Source organism: Artemia sp. Qi Xiang Cuo, chromosome 3 (genome assembly GCF_049724085.1).
Source record: "Artemia sp. Qi Xiang Cuo chromosome 3, ASM4972408v1, whole genome shotgun sequence".
Classification (NCBI taxonomy): domain Eukaryota; kingdom Metazoa; phylum Arthropoda; class Branchiopoda; order Anostraca; family Artemiidae; genus Artemia; species Artemia sp. Qi Xiang Cuo.
The window spans coordinates 23,381,178-23,400,111 of record NC_142796.1 but is presented as its reverse complement, the minus strand read 5'-3'; the positions used below and the strand labels follow the sequence as shown (position 1 = coordinate 23,400,111).

The window sequence follows — 18,934 nt, the reverse complement described above, 5'->3', positions numbered from 1 at the left end:
CCACCTGCTTGCTCATGGTCAAAGGGATGACAGAATACCTTTTAATATCTTTTGTTCCGAAATCGTACACCAGATGAAGTTGACAGAATCAGCCTCTGTGCCAGTGGCAAAAGTGTATCCTAACACTCGTAAAAAAGGATCGGATAACCCACTTGTCAAGTTTATCAAGAAGAGATCCTGGGGTGGTTTTTCAGTGGTTTCGGTATGCCAAAAAATAAATCAGCTGTACTGTCGAGAATATACAAGCACAAAAAGTGGAGAAATTGTCAAATGATTGTAAAAATGACCCAAACATCCTGTGGAAGCAATTCCAATCAAACAAAACTGACACTGACGTGCGAAGTCCCATTTCCGATGAAAGTTGGGTAAATTTTTACCGGCATGTGTTTGCGCCGCCACCCAAGGACCTGGACTCTACTTTCAGATCTCAGCTAGGAAGGTGGACAGGTATCTCAAAACTTCGCCGCACAGTGGCTATTATATAGTAGTCGTACATTGAAACATTTGCAAAAATTCTGAAAAAGAACAACTCTCCAGCGCTCAATAGGATTTTTTCAAGACGCCTAAAGCATGGTACTTAGCTTCTCTACAAGACTTTAGCCAAACTGTTTAAAACGTGCCTCGAGCAGGGAATCGCATCTGCTAAATTCCACGGGGTGGCCACACAACCAACATTTTGAAGAGGAGTAAAGGTCCGCTGCTTTGAAAAATCTATAGGTCTATCACAGTTTCATCGGTTATCAGCTAGGTATTTGAGAAAGTACTGCAGCCTCATATTATTTTACATGCTCTGATGAGAGACAAACAGCTTGGATTCAGAAAAGGATTGGGCGGTGGACCCGCCCATAGTAAACTAAAGAGAATAATAACAACTACATCTCAGGTCAAAAAGCCACTGTTTGTCTGCAGCGTCGACATTGCTGCTGCCTTTGACTCAATCGTCCACTCGCAAGCATTGTGCTGCCTCTTAGATTCAGGCGTAGATACCAACATTATCCTAGCTCTCCATAATTTGTCCTCCCCCACGCACACCCGTCTTGTTTTGGGATGGGAAAAAATCGCTTGACACCATAGGAAAAAGCTTTCTGAACCCATTTAGCTTTCTAAGAGAGTTCGACAAAGGTCTGCTCTAATCCCTATTATGTTCAATTCTGCAATTTATTCCGTAACTAGGTTGATTCGAGGGACATTTTTTTTATAGAGGGCGTGAATCTCACTTTTATTTCATATGCAGATGATTTGTTACTCCTAAGCAGTACGCTAAGGGGTTTACAAGAGAATCTTCACCTCCTAGTGACCCTATACAGAAAGGTAGGACTACGGGTCAACATTGAAAAAACAGAATTTATTCTTTTTAACAGCGTTAATCCAGCAGATGTTAATCTCGTCATCTATAGTATTAGAATCCAGCAGCCCCAGTCTCTGAAATACTTTGGTATCACTTACGGCCAGATGCTTAGATTCCCAAGAGGCCTGTTGACCGATTCAATCTGTTGACCTATTTGCTCGGCTTGTGGAAAAACAGTCAAATGCCAGAGGTCATTCAATCGTTTTATTATTTCAAAACTTTACAATGCCGTTTTCTCTCCCATAATTTTGTATATATCACCCTTGTGGGAAATTTTGTCTCTCACCGAACGTCGAAAAATACGGAGCACTGATTACCGATTCGCAACATTTTTGCTGGGACTTCCACTCCGGTTCTCTAACACGGAAAACTCATCGATATACGGAATGTTCCATCCATCAGCTAAAGTAGTCGTAATAGAGCTTAGAGCTTCCTTGCGATCTCTCAACAAGCTATATGATTCACCGCTGACTCAACTATTTATGTGATTGTGTTTATGTGATTGTTGGAATTAAGTTTTAGTGATATATATGTTTTTTTTGTATTTGGTATTCCGCTTTTTTCTCATTTTTGTAATAAGCGAGCAAAAAGAAATAAATAAACAAATATATATATATATATATATATATATATATATATATATATATATATATATATATATATATATATATATATATATATATATATATATATATATATATATCCTCAATTGATAAACAAAAACAGGTTAGTGTACAACTGCAAAGATCATGCTACGTTTCAACGATGCAAGGTCAGACATTCGGCATTAGTCTTAATGAAGGTTATGCTCACAATTGTGCTTATTTTAGGATATTTTAATTTTTCAATGATCTGATATTTTTAGACATTGGTTTATTAAACTTTTTCATATCTGTATGAAAAACTTGACATAATCTTAACTTTATATGTTCATAAAAAACAAAAACAAAGCGAAATAATAATAATAAGGATAAATATCCCATAACATTTACACTCTTTTTTAGAATCCAACTTGATTATCTCCAAACTTTGAGAGCACTTTAATAATTTGTTTGTACTTAAATAAGGGCTAAAATTCCCGACCATTTATTCAACCACAATTGGCCCTATGCCATTATCACAATAATTTATATTCTTTACCAACTTTCTCCGTTATTTAAATATACCTCGTTAGAGTTACTCTATTTCACGAATGGAAAACATTAGGAAGGTAAATACTAACCTCAAAAGTCCACGTATCCTTTGTGTTAAACAGAATTAAAATACACATTTGGTATGTAGAAACAACTAAAGTATGTTTCTTAGTAGCCAATAAAGAGGAGGAGGGTGCCTCGTCGGATGTTGATTGCTTTCCATAAAAAGTAGCGGTTAAGTCGGCCATACCCATTTGGGGTTGTAGTTCCAATTTCCTTCCACTATGTTTATTGAGATAAAATCTAAAAACAAAAAGGTATATTAACCAAAAATTGAAAGATTTTGAAGAATACCAAATTGTAATTAAAACTGACCATGACTTTCAAAAAGATACAAAATTTAATTTTTATAATCTCATTATAAAAATATGGAAAATTACATTGTAGTCAATGATTATATTTAACCAATCATCCACGTAGAGAGAAATTTTGCAGAAAAGAAACCGTCCGGCTAGTCTTTGGTAAGTTTTATGAGAATATTTGATTTAAAAGTTCAATGTTCTTTTCCTTCTGTTCAAAAACGGTGAATTAAGTTGTACAGTTGTACGATGGAAAAAGTTTTAGCTATAATTACGTTTTTAGTACGAAGAAAGTGCAATGGTGCCGCATTGCTTTTTGAACAGTAATTTTCAGCGCAAAAAAAAAAAAAAAAAAAAAAAAAAAAAAAAAAAAAAAAACTTTTTAATCTTTACAACTCGTCAAACTAAGATCCCTTAAAATGTCTCATTGTCCCTCAACGGGTGTCATAGAAAAAAAAAACAAGATTTACCCCTAGAAGATGCCACTGGCATTAGACGGGTTACGAACCTGACAAGTTTTTGGAGGTTTGAGAGTCAACAGACATCAGATTAGTTTTAAAAATTAATCTTAGGTAGACTAACTCGTTGTTCATAAGATTAGATAGTAAAACAGTTCGTGGTGTATAATTGTAAGTAAGGAGCGACTCGGCCCAATCGTAAAAAAAACGTAATTTTGATAATAATAGATACATCAAAAGAATTAGATTTTTATGCTGATTCCAATTATATAAAATTCATTTGTTTATATTACCCACCAAAAGCTACAAGCCTGGTAAAATTAGCCTGATTTCTAGAGAATCAGGATAAACTAGAGGAGCCACTAAATTAGACCCGGGCAAAGTTGTTGGATAAAATCAATGATCTGTACAACTGCAGTGTCAATTATGTATTCCCTTACAAAGTTGAACAATATTCAATTTTCAAGCGTAAAACTTACAATTGACAAATCAGAGTAACGATTTAAGGCATAAAGTTTTGAGTTTATATACGGTGGAGGCTTGGTATAGCAGTTTTACTGTCTGTAGGATAAAAATGGTTAAGATATAAAAGACATAGTGTTAGCAGGCAATAATTGAAAACAAATTAGTTTTGACACAATTTGGGATTCAGGGCTGATTCAGGAATGGTAACTATTATTTCGATTAGTCTTAATAGTAAAATATTATTTTGAAAACCAACTTGTGGGAATTTCGAAAAATAGCCTGGAACCCCACAAAAAAAGCAACGGATCCAAACAAAAGGTACACCCTCACAATCACCATTGTCGAAAACCCCATAAAGGATACCAGTAGCCCCCTATTTTGAAATACAAGGAAAATCACTTTTTGGTAGCACTGATGTTTCCTCTTTTTTATTCTTTACTTTTTTCGTCACTAATAGCACTGGCACAGAGAGCTGTTGAATAGCTCCATTGAAAGGAATTTGAAATATCTAGTGCCTGTTGTAACTCACAAAAGATGATACGTAAAAAGATGCAATTTTGGAAGAAAAAAAACTGCATCTTCATATAAAAGATGACGAATGACGTCACATATCGGAGGTTACAACTCCTATGAGGTCATATTAAGACGAACCACAATATATAGAAACAACAAGACATCCTTTAAAATAACATCATGCACTTGATAAAAAAGGATGGATATTGTCAAGTCGCCTCATAAGTTACTTTAAAGAGTGGCTAGAATAAAAGTGATAGCACTAAAATAATTACGTGATGTACGTAATTAAACAAAACACACACAAGAATTACGCTCTGTTGAATTTGTGAAGAAAAGGTTTACTGTTTTCCGGTTAGCTTTGGCTCACTGAATAACTGAGATGTAGCTATATTTTAATTAAATATTTAGTTGGTATTTTGGTTAGGTTAGATATTTATATAATACGTTCTGAGCGGTCTGTTTCCTATAATTCTTTGTCGTAATTTCCATAATTTTGTTAATAAATATTATATTTTCATTATATTTTGGTATATTTTCATCATATTTTAGTATATTTCATCAGGATTAACGATTAGGCAAACCAGTTTTTCAACATATCTTAGGTAGCTTAATTGTCGAGTGTTTTTCGTTTAATTAATAAGCAGGCCAGCTTATACAAAGCCGTACCCAGGGTGGGGGGTTCACCCCCCCCTCTCTAAATGTTTGTCCAACACGTAAAAACATAACAAAAATGAATATAAAAATTTGTATGAGTTTTATTTGATGTTATATTATAATGAGCAGTTAAATACTGAAAAAAAAAAATATCTGACAAAAGAGATGAATATCCCAAAAAGAATAAATCAGAAAAGTTGTGTGGCAAACAAAGATGCAAAAAGCATAAAGACCAGCGTGTGAAGACCAAAAAAGCTCCGATAGAGCAAGAAAGCAAACTGGCGAGATGTCGGCTTCTTCTGAATTACTGCCTTTATATTTGGCTTTAAAAATATATAGAGCAGAGTTGACGAACTAATCAAAACAGACGAAAAAATGTGTCGTTAATAATAATTCAACCGTTAAATAGGCAATGCGGATACTGTTGAGGAGCCTAAAGCTTAACTGTTCTGATAGTAAAAGTAGCAAACTTACCGCTGTAGATGAAGATCCCACAATACACGAAAAGTCGAGTGGCAAAAAAAGATACAAGAAAGACAAAGAAGGACCTCGGAAGAGTATATGAGCTAAAAAAGCAAGACGGCGAACGTATTTCTAGTTGAAGAAACACTTAAAACGACAGGGAACAATTCCGTTAACACTGGAACTGCTTTCGAATAAAAAGATGGACAATCTAGAGGCTTTTGAGGAGGGATCCCTTCACGAAGAAGATCCCAATAGTTATGAAATTGCTCACGTAGCTGGGATTTGGATAACTTGTTTGAATATGATCATCCACACCGCACAACGAACTTATACATTCATACCCAAAAAGAATTTACTTACACTAACACTGTTACTGATGATGGTACCAAATTAAAGGATAAAGATATTCACTCCTTTGATCATCTTGACATTTCTGAATATGATGATTTGTTAGATATTGTTAAGAATTTTCCAAGTGAGGAAGATTTGGCTGGCGTGTTCGATGGGACTACCGAGTGGTAGCACAATAGATTTGATACTTGGCAATGTGGGGTCCAGGGTTCGATTCCAGTTGTTGATCCAACTTTAAGCTGTATACTATAGTGATAATTGTATTTTTCTTAAAGACAATTCGCACTTTCAGGAAAAGTGTAGAGCCGAATCGAACAGGTCGTGGTAACGAACTGTATACTAAGAGCGACTCGTCTCAATAGTAACCGAAACTCTAAAAAACGGAATTTTGATATCAATAGATATATCAAAAGAATCAGATTTTTATGCTGATTTCAAATATATAAGTTTCATCAACTTTAATCATATCCATCAATAGCTAAGAGCATGAGAAAATTTGCCTTATTTTCAAAAAAAGGGTAACACCCTATAAAAGTCATAGAATCTCAGTGAAAATCACACCATCAGTTTCACTGTATCAGAGAACCTTACTGTAAAGGTTTCAAGGTTCTATTTGCAAAAATGTGGAATTTTGTATTTTTTGCCAGAAGAAAGATCACGGATGCGTTTTTATTTGCCCTTTTTTTTACCAAGGGTGATCGTAATGACCCAGAGGTCCTAGAATTTTGCGAGAGGGCTTATTTGAACAAAAAATTAAAAGTTATAGTTCCTTTTTTAATAATAAAGAAGAAATTGAATCACTTTTTTTTAATTGGGAGAAGGAGGGAGTTGTCTTGGCACTGAAGACACGGATGAAAGCCCTTATTGCTTTTAAAGGCAAAAAAACTTGCTTATTGCTCATTTTGTTAAAATGTTTATAATATAGATCCTGTTGTTTTTTTTCTAGTGAGTAGGGGGCTTAATTAGAGAAAGAAACGGCAGTTCTTGAACCAGAAAAACAGAAAAGAATCAATGAAAACTATCAACGCAATTATTGCTTTATAAACAGCTGGTTTTATTGCCAATAGCAACTTTTCAAAGTTACTTACCTTTTAAGAAAAAAAAAAATCACATACCGGTGCTACCTAGGCTGAGATATAATTCCTCGGGGATTCAAGATAAAGAGGAGAGTGGGTCAGACCTTCGACTCAATAAATTAGTTTACGAAGTTACCTTTAAGTTTCGTCTAGGCAATAATTACACAGGGTAGCAAAAAAAATCTTTTTTGAAAATCGTCCAGGGTTTTCCAGCTGAATTAGACTAATTTTGATGCTCTGAGTCTATAAATGACCATGGTTTTTCTCAATCAGGTCAGACTTTTTTGCTACAGAAATAAAAAAAAAAGATATTTTGTGTAAAAAAAAACAACAACAAATTTCTGCGGATCATCAGCTGAGAAATCCCAGACGATTCTTTCCGTTTCCCTCAAGAAATAACCGTCAACATATTCAAATTTAATTTTTGTTTACTTCATCAAAATTGATAAGCATAATTCATAATAACAATAAAGAATGAGCGTTAACAAAATTTTAGGGTAAAATTCTACTTTAGCTACTTTTGACTATCTTGGAAATGGGTTGGGTTAGGAAAATGAAACTTTCAGGGATGGATCTACATGCTAAGGTTTGTCCCATGCAGGTAATTTCAAGTAGATACCTCCACTCATCCCCCTCTGTATATAATGGTAAATTACTGCAAATTACTAATTGTGTCAGCTCATATTTTATCCTATATTATTATCATAATTATAAATCACTGCTTACCTTACACAACTTCAGCTTTTAACCTTGTTCATTAAAATATATTCCAAAATCCTATTTTCATTTAACGATCCATTTAACTTATTTACTATATAGCTGACATTGCTTATCGAACCCGTTTGTGATGTCACAACTTTGCTTATCATAACCCCTTTAACAGTAGCATGCACTGACGACATCTCGGCAGTACACAAGGTTTTGCTCCTGGCAGAAGTACCCCATATAGTCCTCATGTGTTCTACAAAAGAAAGTGATATGTGGGTCCTCACCAAAAAGATTTTCTCTTTGAGTCTGGAGGCCAACAGCTCTGAGGAAGTCTTCGGCAGGCTGAGATCCCGAGCCGAATCATTAAGCTCACATTGTGGAAAGGGGCTGCAGACTATTTTGTGCTTTGTACTCCTCTTCTGCATATCCTCCCTCATTTGCACTGGTGGCCTTGCCGTTACTGTCGGGAAGCTCTGCGAACGCTGGGACAGGAATTGTTTTACATTGAACAATTGGATGGTGAGCAGATGGAAGGTCGGGGTACTGAAGGTTGCGTTGATTCTTCTGGTTGATTCCAGTAGTATTGATGGTAGAGAAGCAACAATCTGATGCATGGTCTAACGGTTCCCTCCAAACCATTCGAATCCCAACATTCAGTGAAGTTTTCGTGCCCTTTGTCCACTGCTGGAGGTATTCCATACACGTCTTGCACACCGTGTGCGGTGCCCAAGACTTATTTGGGTCACCCAGTTGGAATTCAAAGTAAGCCTCACAGGCACGCTTTACAAATCCTTTGATGTTTCCCCTGTCCGCTGACAGCGTGTAATCTCTGCAGGTGTAGCAGAAAACGTCAGGATCATTCCTGCATGACCGTTGTGCCGAAGCCATATCGATCAAGTGAAAGAAACAGAAAAATGCTGGTTAATGTCAGGCAGTGAAATTTAGAATCAATTTGATTGGCTAAGGGTTAATTAAATAGCTTTGCAGTCACGTATACACTTATGCAGATACTTTAAGAGAAACAAACTAATGTTGTAACTCGATATATTCTACAAGAAAAATATGATTGAACTCAAAACCCCTTATATTAGCATATGTATATCTCATCAATTGTATCTCAAAAAGTTGACCTGATAGAGCAAAATGAACGTGATATTCGGACTCAAAACATTAAAATTAGTCTGAACAAGATGAGAAACCCCTGGCGATTTTTTTGCTGTTACCCAGTGCTATCATTCTTTTTTCCAAATTATTATTTAACAAAATGGGTTACAAAAACAATTAAATTTCCATATAAAGGTAACAAAACAAAAATAAAAGTTATGATTTACTTTCAAAATAAGCCTGGATACATATCAGCGTGTTTGGGAAGACCCCCACTCCCATCCCCACAAAAAAATCCTTAATTAAAGTAAATATTTTGTTTTTCTTGAACAAAAAAACAAAAAAAAAAACTAAATACCATGTCTGATCAGCAATCATTTTTTTTTAGCGAATAGTTTTTTTGTTTTTTTTTCAAAACATGTTTCTAGTTTTCAGTTATTATGGACCCTGTTGTCCGAAGGGGCAAAAATCGTTTGAGCGACATATATATGATACCATGACAGCAAACGTGTGATGGTCAAAGGCCCGTGTGAAATGAGGTAATGCGATAAAATCATAGCCAAAAATCTGAAAAGCAACCCTTTTTGGCTAGTTCTTTGATAGAAAAACATGCATAACTCGAAAACCACCGAAAAATACTAACATAATAGATAGGTGCGATCATGACCTAAAATGCTGATAGGCGTAAGAGGGGAATGTCACAAAATTTGAATATGAAAGTAATCCGTATTTAGACACTGTACACGGATTCAAATAGTTGATTACTAATCAAGTACGCTCGATAAATTAAATGATTAATTTATTAGTAAATGATTAATAAATTAAGTTGTACTCAATTAGCTAACAGCTAAAACAAGATTCAAATTGCTTACCGCTTATAAGCCTCAAAGGCTTGCATTGCTGCAGTTGGCAAGTTAACCTTCGCCCCAGGAGTGGTCGGCCAATAGCCTGTAGTAAGAACTTTTACTGATAAATCTACACCGGATAGGGATAGGCTTGAGTTGGCTGTATGGCGACGGAAATCATCTTGAAGTGTATCTGATACGGACATATCCTTAAACATTCCTTCAAGTTTTGATGTGAACTGGCAGCCACATTCAGTCTACAAAATATGAAAATTATTCTATAGGATGAATTTTTTATCACAAGATAAGATTTCTTTTTTTACAACTTAATAACATTGGTAATAATTTTATATAGCAACTTTAATAGTAAGTTTATTCTATGGGATGAATTAGCCATCATAAGATAAGATTTCTTATAAAAAAATTGACAATAATAACAATAATTTTATGATAATAATTTTAATTAACAATATATAATCTTACGTAATAGCATTAATATTTTTAATGATAAGGTTAATCTACGGGATGGATTTGCTATCATATGATAAGATTTTTTTTACAATTTTAATAATATTAATAATAATTTTATAATATTCATTTTACTTAATAATACATAATTTTGAATAATAATATTAATGATTTTAATAATAAAGTTATTCTAAGGGATTAATTTGCGAAGAATTACTAACATAAAATAATTTTAATTAAGAAACTACTATCAGAAGCAAAGAATGTAGAATTCATGTCTTCAGTCAAACTATTGATCACAAAATTCTGCTCTTCAAATCGAATTTCTAATTTAAATGGCCTTTACATTCTTTCCTGCTCATATTTCATTTTTCAAGATGGCTTCACTCTTGCTTTCAAACCTCATGTCCATAATTATGAATAGAAGTAACTCATCCTAATTTGGACAAAAATCAATTTTAATCCTAGTATCATATACTAATTAATTTGACTTTAATCCTCTTGCTGCTGCAATTCAGGAATGGAAAGTTATCCTGCTCGCCATTGAATGATAAAAACACGTCATTTATTTAGGATATTTATTCACTCGTTAAAATCTCTTAAAAATGAACTTTATACCTAATTCTAAGTTTAAATATTTTGTGTCGTCATTTTTATTTAGCTCGTGTTTTAACAAGATATCCTTACACTACTACTACTAACAACTAACTGCAGCACCAAGCCACTTATGGCCAACACAGCTACGCACGCTCCCCCTCCATCTCAGTCTTTTCAAAGCTTCTCTCATTACACTCTCACAAGAAGTTTACCCAAGAATATTACCCAAGCACACGCAGATGAGATGATTTTTATTTAAAATCAAGTTGTCATCAAGCCATTGGCCAATTGGAGAGCCAGAGGCAAAGCTGGCATAAGCCTTTTTCAGGATTGTATAAAAAATGATGTCATTTTCACTTGTTGTTAGATCTTGATCAAGACAATGAAAATCTTTTCACTTGTTGTTAGATCAAAACAATGTTTGAAAATAAGACTAAATGTCGAAGAGCATTAGCAACTTACAAGAGAGAAAACTAGCGCTGATATAAAAACACAAACACCCTCTAGCATTTGGCGTCTCACGGCAAATTTTCAGTATCCGGGTTCCAGCGGTAGCTAGCAACCTAGTAAGAGAGGATCACGTCCCATGTTAAGAAATATAATAACCCATTACTCCTAAAAATAGAGTCAGATCAAAACAAAAACTACACCATTAGATCCGCCTTATCAGAAACCCCTATATAGGAAACTTTTTGTCCCATGGCTTGAACAGCAAGGGATACATATTGGCTTGAAAATTAAGAAAAGTGGTAGCTACTACAGCATTCTACCTAAACAGCATCTTCTTTTTTTCTTTTTTTTTTTGCCACAGATAGCTTGGCACTGGAACATCGTAGAGTTGTTCAATGGCTCATTTGAAAGGAAATTAATGGAGTTAAAAACTTTTCGTATTTAAAACAAATTATTTTTAAAATAGAATCAGTATAAATTATTGCAGTATAAGTGTCTGAGCTCTGTTTCTAATTGAAATATGTCACGAAAGGCTAAGTAAGTGAAAACCACAATTGCCAAGTTTGAAAAAATGCCAATAAACAATATATACTAGATGGTGTTGGTGAGATTTTTTTGTCGAAACTAGCGCTAATTTTTATTCTTATAAGTTCTTCATATTCTTCGCTATATGTATGAGGAATTAAACTCCATGTCGGAAAACAACTTTCATTACTGATTATTTTTCATTATATACCGATAAAAATCGTCGATAATCTAATAATTGTCATAATTATCAAGCTCATCTCAAAGGTCAAACAAACAGAAGGTTTTTAATATAACTTAATTAATTCAAGCAAAGAGTAGAACTAAAGTCAATTTTTAATCATAGTCTGAATAGGAAAATGCCTTGTTTATTACGTTTAATGATAGCATATATAATGACAACGTCACGCATTTGTCGTTCTAGAGAACAGTTGTAAAACAACAATTTAGCTCAAAAATTTTCATTCTCTTTATTGGCTTAATATTTCACACAAAAATCAGATTTTGCATTTTTTTTAAAGGGTTAAAATTTGACATGTAAAATGCATACTTAAATATAACATGTACCAAAATAATGCGTAGAGACGAGTATAAAAAGAACATGATTGGCTTACGAAAACACATCTAGCACTGTTCGTAACTTACCTTCAACTTCGAGATCATCCCTTTTTCACTATCATAACTAAGGGATTTGTTGAGCAGCAAACGCTTAGCTAAATGCTGTTTGTAATATCTCTCAAACATGTCCTTTTCCTGTAAATATCTAAAGAGAACCATTGTTTTGTCCAATATGATTTCAATTTCCTGTTCTGTTAGCTGGAAGAGAAAAGGGGAAACTTTTAATACAGCCCATTGGTAATTTTTTGCTCATTAAAAATATGGTTCAACGTAGCTATCCTGGAAAAAACGATTGACTTTTTTCAAAATAATAACTGACCTTTCGAAAATAATTGAATAAACTCCTTATCTTATGGGTCTTCTTCCACTAGCCATATTTTTAGAGGTGTGTCTGGCACTATTTACTTAATAAGAGTTAGGGAAAACCATTAAAGACTGAGAAAAAATTTTCATACGCATTTATTTTATAAGCTACCAACAACAGTTTTACGTCCTGTATTACCAAAAAGAAATCTTTACGAACCCGCAAAAATCTTCACCAAACCATATTCTTTGTAAAATAAAACCAATTAGAACTCTCCCAAACACCATGAAAAGAGACACAGAAAGAGAAAGAAATAAGTAAATACAGAAAGAGACAAAGAATTCCTGTCTTTTTCGATTCCTTTTCGGCCTGCCATATTTTGTATACGCCCCGAATAATACATACGTCACTAACAGGGCTTAATCCCGAAACTACGTCATTCAGTGACATTAATTCACAAAAATTAGAGGGAGGGGGCAAAATGTATGTTTTTGATCTAGGGGGAGGAACAATTCCGGTTTTGTTCATTGAAAATACAATAAAGGTGTTTTTCAGAATCCAGGTAGAAGGGAGAGGGCAAAAAAATTGAGGGGAAGCACATGCCCTCAATTGAGATCACTGACATCATTAGTCTCGACAGAATTCTGATTGACTTTAAGGCTTTTACAGCCAGAAAGTTGATATAAAAACTTTGCGGAACTGACTATACACTATTTTTGTACATCGTATGGATTATCTTAAGATCACTTCGTATTATCTAACAATGTCAATCGATCAGTTTTGGAATTAAACCCTCCCACGAAGCTCTTATTTTCCTTAAATCTTTCCTAACGATATCCTCACACTCCATTCAGGGGCGACCTGCTTTTCGTTTGGCCCTAGATGGTTGCCCGACAATGACGATCTCGGGCAATCTGTCACCCTTCATCCGCAGAACGTGTTCTAGCCATCTCAACCTTTCTCTCATTATACCCCTAGAAAGTGGGATTGGCCCATATTTTTCGTACAGCTTACAGCTTGAAATACGGTCATTCAGTCGGGTGTCCAAAACAATCAGTAGGCCATTTCTCTAGAAAACATCTAGCAGATCCTCCTCCGTTTTTTGGGGCACCCACGCTTCTGAACCATACCTAACTCTGACAAAATTATCGTTTATAATTAAAATTACCCTTTGATGAACCAAACGGTATGATGAACCATACCCTTTGATGAACTTACAAATTTAAATTTTCTTGCCCCTCCACAGCCGCATGTCAGATTTGGCTCTGCAACTGACACCTAAATTTATAAATTATAGTGCTGAGGTATAACAGTTTGGGGAAAGTCATAAACATAGTTTGGATATTCTACATAAGTATCAGCAGGGGTTTCAGCTCCAGCATTTTTATTGGAGGGGCAAGAGGGGTCTACATCCGAGAGTCTAGCGGTATGGGTTACATAATAGCTTTTTCTCCAAATTATTGGAGGAGAGGTGGGAACTGCCCCCACCCCTGTTTTGAATGTTTGAATCGTCATCTTAAAAAAATCCTTGCCCCCACCCACATTTGCCTGAATTGACAGCCCTGGGTTAAGGATGTGGTTGCAATAAAGAAACAAGTTCTAGAAAACAAGCAATAGAGGAACGAGGAAAAGGTTCTATTTTAGGTTGTTATCCTTCTCTATAGCCCTTCCTTGTAGCCCTTTACTGTAAAGCCCTTTCACGTATTTTTGAACCTTAATAAGGCAGGCCACTTCCCCACGTTTCCGTTTCATTACTGTCTTTTACTGCAATCCCTTTTACTACTCGTGACATTTGGAACTTAATGTTCTCCATTAGTTTTGCTTCACCAATTCAATTCTCTTATTGTATTCTATCGGATTAAAAACACTTCCTAACTACTTGATCCTTGCGTCGGTCAATCCTTATCATGAGGCACTGCACCTTATTTAAATCTACACACCAAATAAATACATGAAGTTACTCTACCAACAAAAACATTTTAATTTATATATTCAATTTGTCAAGTTATATCCTTTTCACAATACTTCTCGTGCAGTCATGTATGTCAAGATGTGAACCCATATCCCACTAGTTTTTTAAACATTTTTACCTCTAGGCAGCATATATCTGGTGTAAGTTCCATTGAACGAATAAACAGAGGACCGTCAACGACTAGCCTAAGGGAGAGCATGCGATACGGATATACAGTACCAAACAAAGGCGCTTTGACAAAGGTCCAGTCCTACAAACAAAGGCCCAGTCCTACTCCTCATCCTCCTAGTCCTCAAGTGTTGAGTCATATTCCAAAAACAACATCATTGACTCAACACATTTCCGGTTTCATTATATAGTTTCGATGTATTACTGTTATTGTTATTACCATCGACATACTGGCATGTAAGCAAGAGGAGAAGGGTTGTAATCAGAGGATTTAATACATAAGAGAGGGTTACTGGGTTGGGAGAAATCCTCTGACAAATTGTGACCCCCCCCCTCAGAAAACTGTTATATGTGTACTAAACTGCTCTAGGGATATTACGCTGTTTGTGTATTTTTTGGCTGTTTAAACTGGACAATTATGTCCTGTTTAAACAGTTGTTCAGTTGTCAAGTATTTATTTCTTTAAGCTGGACAATTATGTGGGGGTGCACCCTTAGCCAAGTGTATATTATCTTTGGTATAAAAAAAGAAAGCCGTTCTTTCCAGTTTTGGATTCTTCTATTATTAAAACATTTGAATTCTTTTTATGTTCCTTCTCATTTTTATTCTCTCCTGTACAGTTATAAACGTAATCAAGTGTCAAATTTTAAAAACCAACTTGAATATTTATCCCAATTTCATGGGGAGTACATACTTACCCCTTTTACTCCCTTTTTGAGCTTGTCATCGATAAACAGTGAAAGAAACTCGGGAGACTTGGAATTTTCATTGAAGAAACTTTCAAAGTCGGAGGATATCTTTTGCTTCAAGATTTTATCGTTATTAAATGACTGCTTCAGGAATTCATCAAAACGATCCTTCAAATCAATCAGGCTCTGAAAACAAACAGTAAGATAAAATGTTAAAATGGAAACGATAAAGTAAATCAGTCTTATCGAAATTTTAAACTTTACCATAATAAATTATACTAATAAATAAATATACTAATAGACCAATAATTTACAAATAAATTATTAATTATAAATTATATATTAATTAATAAGGCCATACAGTTTGAAGAGGGGGGGGGTAATCTTTCATTCTCTTCAGATATGATCGTGTCAACACATAAGGAAGAAGATCTTTGCTCTTTATTTAGACCCGTGATTCCCAACGGGGGGCTCATACCCCACCGGTGGGGCATAACAATATTTTAGTGGGTCATGGGCAGGATGTCCACCTTTCGGCTGACTTTACTTAGAGCCTTTAATAAAAAAAAAAAAAAAAAAACATTTTTATGTAAATGGCGTCACATTCAAATACATTCAAAGAGCACAAAAACATGATAGTGTTGCAATGACGTTATACATTGCATAAAAGGGTTATGGGCGTAACTGAACTCATGAAGCTGAGCTTCCGTGCAGCTCAACCCCATTTAAATGAATCCTTGTGCAACTGAACCCCCGTATAACTGGACTCACGTGCAACTCAACCCTTTTTAACTGAACCCTCATGGAACTAAACCCCTGGGCAACTCAACCCTATTTGACTAAACCCTCGTGCAACTGAACCCAAGTTTCACTGGGCCCCGTGCAATTCTGCCCACGAGCAACTCAACCCCATTTAACTAAAACCTCGTTTGACTGAGTAAAACTCAACCCCAATTAATTAAACTCTCGTTCAACTGGACCCCCGTTTTTATCAACCCTCTTTTGACTTAACTCTTATGTAACTCACCCATATTTAGATTAAGCCTTGTTTTAGTGAACTCAACCCAAGGCCTAAGAATAAGTTTGAACTAGAACTGATTAAAAGCTCAAAATATGCTTCTCGCCTCGTTCGGAGCTTCTAACTTATATTACCCATTTGGACAAGCTTAATTAGTTAGTACCAAAGACAAAGAGCCGGCAGAGCCATGATTGCAACTATCTCCTGTCACTGACAGCCAACGAAAACGCTTCAACGCAGTTGTTCGCTAGTATCCAAACAATGCAGTTGTTCGCTAGTATCCGTCGATGGCAGTTCATAATTTTTTGAATTTTGTGCAAATCACGGATATTGGCGAATAACTCACTTTTGTGGTTGTTAGGTATTTGGTTTTAATTCTTTTAATTTTTGGCTTTATTGAATTTTATTCATATTTCAAGTTTTTGGTTTTTTGGTTCTTTTTACATTAACTTTCCGCATTTGTTTTTTGTTGTTTTTTTCTTCCGCACTTTCCTTGGATACATTATTTCGTTTCGTGCTGAAGAAGAGAGGCGTTTGTCCTCTCAAAATATTTGGTGTGTTGTGTTTTTTCAGTATTTTCATTCGGCCTATAAAAACCCCATTTTTGCTCGTTTTTCTTTCTTTATGTGATGTCAGGCCAATATGGTTTAAGAAATTGTTTTTTCTTTAATGTGTCTTTAAGATTTCGGGTACTCTGGGCCTTCTCTGTAGTAGGGTACAGCTACTGCTGCAGCCCTGACCTTCAAGTGTGTTTGGGCCATGGGGATGAAAAGTTCTGATAAAGGTTGAAAGAGGGTTGAATTGCTCCAGGGTTCCGTTGCACGAGGGCTCAATGAAACGGGTTTAAGTTGCATGAGGGTTCAATTGCACGAAGGTTCAGTTAAACGGGTGTTGAGTTTGACGAGGGTTCAGTTGCACGGAATTGAGTTGCACAAGGGTTCATTTGCAAAGTTTACGAGGGTTCAGTTACATGGAACCTCAGTTTCACCTTGGTTCAGATGCACGAGGGTCTAGTAGCAAGGGATTCAGGTACACGAGGGTTCAGTTACAGTGGAACCTATAAAAAGTGTTGTGTTTAGAAAATATTTTGCATAAATGTAAAAAAAAACGTAGAGGACAACCCAAAAATAGATACCAAGTTAATGGCCTTTTAAGCTTCCTTAAGGAGAATACATATAAAAATTTAATAACAAAATTCGTCACTCAGGGTTGCATCAGGTTTTTTAGAAGTGTCTTATTGGAGCATGGCCCCACTCAATTGTAAAAGGACAATTCACGTCAATTGTAAAAGGACATGGAGTGTGACCTAGAAAATTATTGAGCCTACATCTATTATGGCTGTCATAACAATATCGGCAACGGAAAGGCAAAGCTGATTTTATATTAAAGTGGTATGGAGCAAAATCTCGGCCCAAAAATTTGACAGACGGAACCAAAAAACTCACAAACTCAAAAAACTCAGCCCACGGAAGATTGAGCCTTCATAAAATTCACCCAGGGCAAATTCAATCCCACTAATTTCTAATCCAAAGATAATTTTACACCCTAGAAAAAGTTCCCTTCCTCGGCCCTCTATAAAACTGCACAATATTATAAATTCAAAACCTTCTATAATTATTATATAAAATTAAACAAAATTAAATTACAATTAAATTGAAAATTTTAATAAAATAAAATTAATAAAAGGTAATTATTAATTAATAATCATATTAATGAATAAAATTAATACAATAAAATCAAATAATAAAAATTAAAATCAAATATCAGTACCTGAATATAATTAATCGGATTTGCTTCATCTCCACTGGCACTATTTACAATCGCAGTTCCAATTTCACGCAAGTATCTCGACATGCATTCAGACATTGTTGATATCCCGTCACTTACCCTACTCAAAAGCTTATAGATGCATTTTAAATCGCCAAATTTGTTTTCTTTCAGCATATGAACAACTCCTGAGTTCTCCATCTGCAAGAGAATTAAATACAATTTTAAACAAAAGCTAAAACCGGGCATTTTTTTGAAAAAAAAATATGGCTAGTTATATAATTTATGTCGCCAAAGTATGTAGTTGTTAAGAATGTATAAAGGAATAAATATTTGCTATTCTGTGTCCCTTGAAGAGCACCGATGTCAAAGCTACTGCCCCAGGTTCCCACCTTCGTGCAACATAACAATTATCAGAGTAAAATCAGAATGCCTTGGATTTTTCTGGGTGTTGCCGCCATGCTGTCCCTGGCTCACTTTTCAAATCTGATGACTGGTGGATTATTTCAAATCCATTTTCCGTCACCCGACTGACTCCATATTTTGCGACAAAGCTCAAACCCACATCCCATTAGATAAAACTATTAGAAATTTTAAATGGAGGAAAATACTTTTTATTGCTTCATCTTAGCTTTCGGAATACATACAGCTTATCACATTGAAGACATAATAAATGGTGTAATTAAAGGTTTAAATTTTTGAAACAATTTTTGACGGTTTGATAAGAATTAAATCAGTTTTCAAACCACCTCCTATCATCCAAAGAAACTATATCTTGGATATTATGTCAAACTTGCCTACAACAAACATATGCAAAAAAAGCCAAGGGGTCAGCCACTTCCCACCACCTGGAGTATATCTTGGAGGGCTACGTGT

General features: G+C 35.1%; 1 protein-coding gene across 1 annotated transcript in view; it reads right to left on the bottom strand.

Moving 5' to 3' along the window:
• The window catches only part of Cul3 (cullin 3), a 200,815-nt gene that overhangs the window by 108,939 nt on the left and 72,942 nt on the right, over positions 1-18,934 (bottom strand). Inside the window, exons 7-11 of the mRNA XM_089086847.1 lie at positions 18,062-18,259; positions 15,283-15,459; positions 12,168-12,338; positions 9,510-9,739; positions 2,571-2,784 (exon numbers count right to left, since the gene is read on the bottom strand). Coding sequence (XP_088942973.1) covers positions 2,571-2,784; positions 9,510-9,739; positions 12,168-12,338; positions 15,283-15,459; positions 18,062-18,259 — 990 coding nt within the window. The remainder of the gene's footprint in view (positions 1-2,570; positions 2,785-9,509; positions 9,740-12,167; positions 12,339-15,282; positions 15,460-18,061; positions 18,260-18,934) is intronic.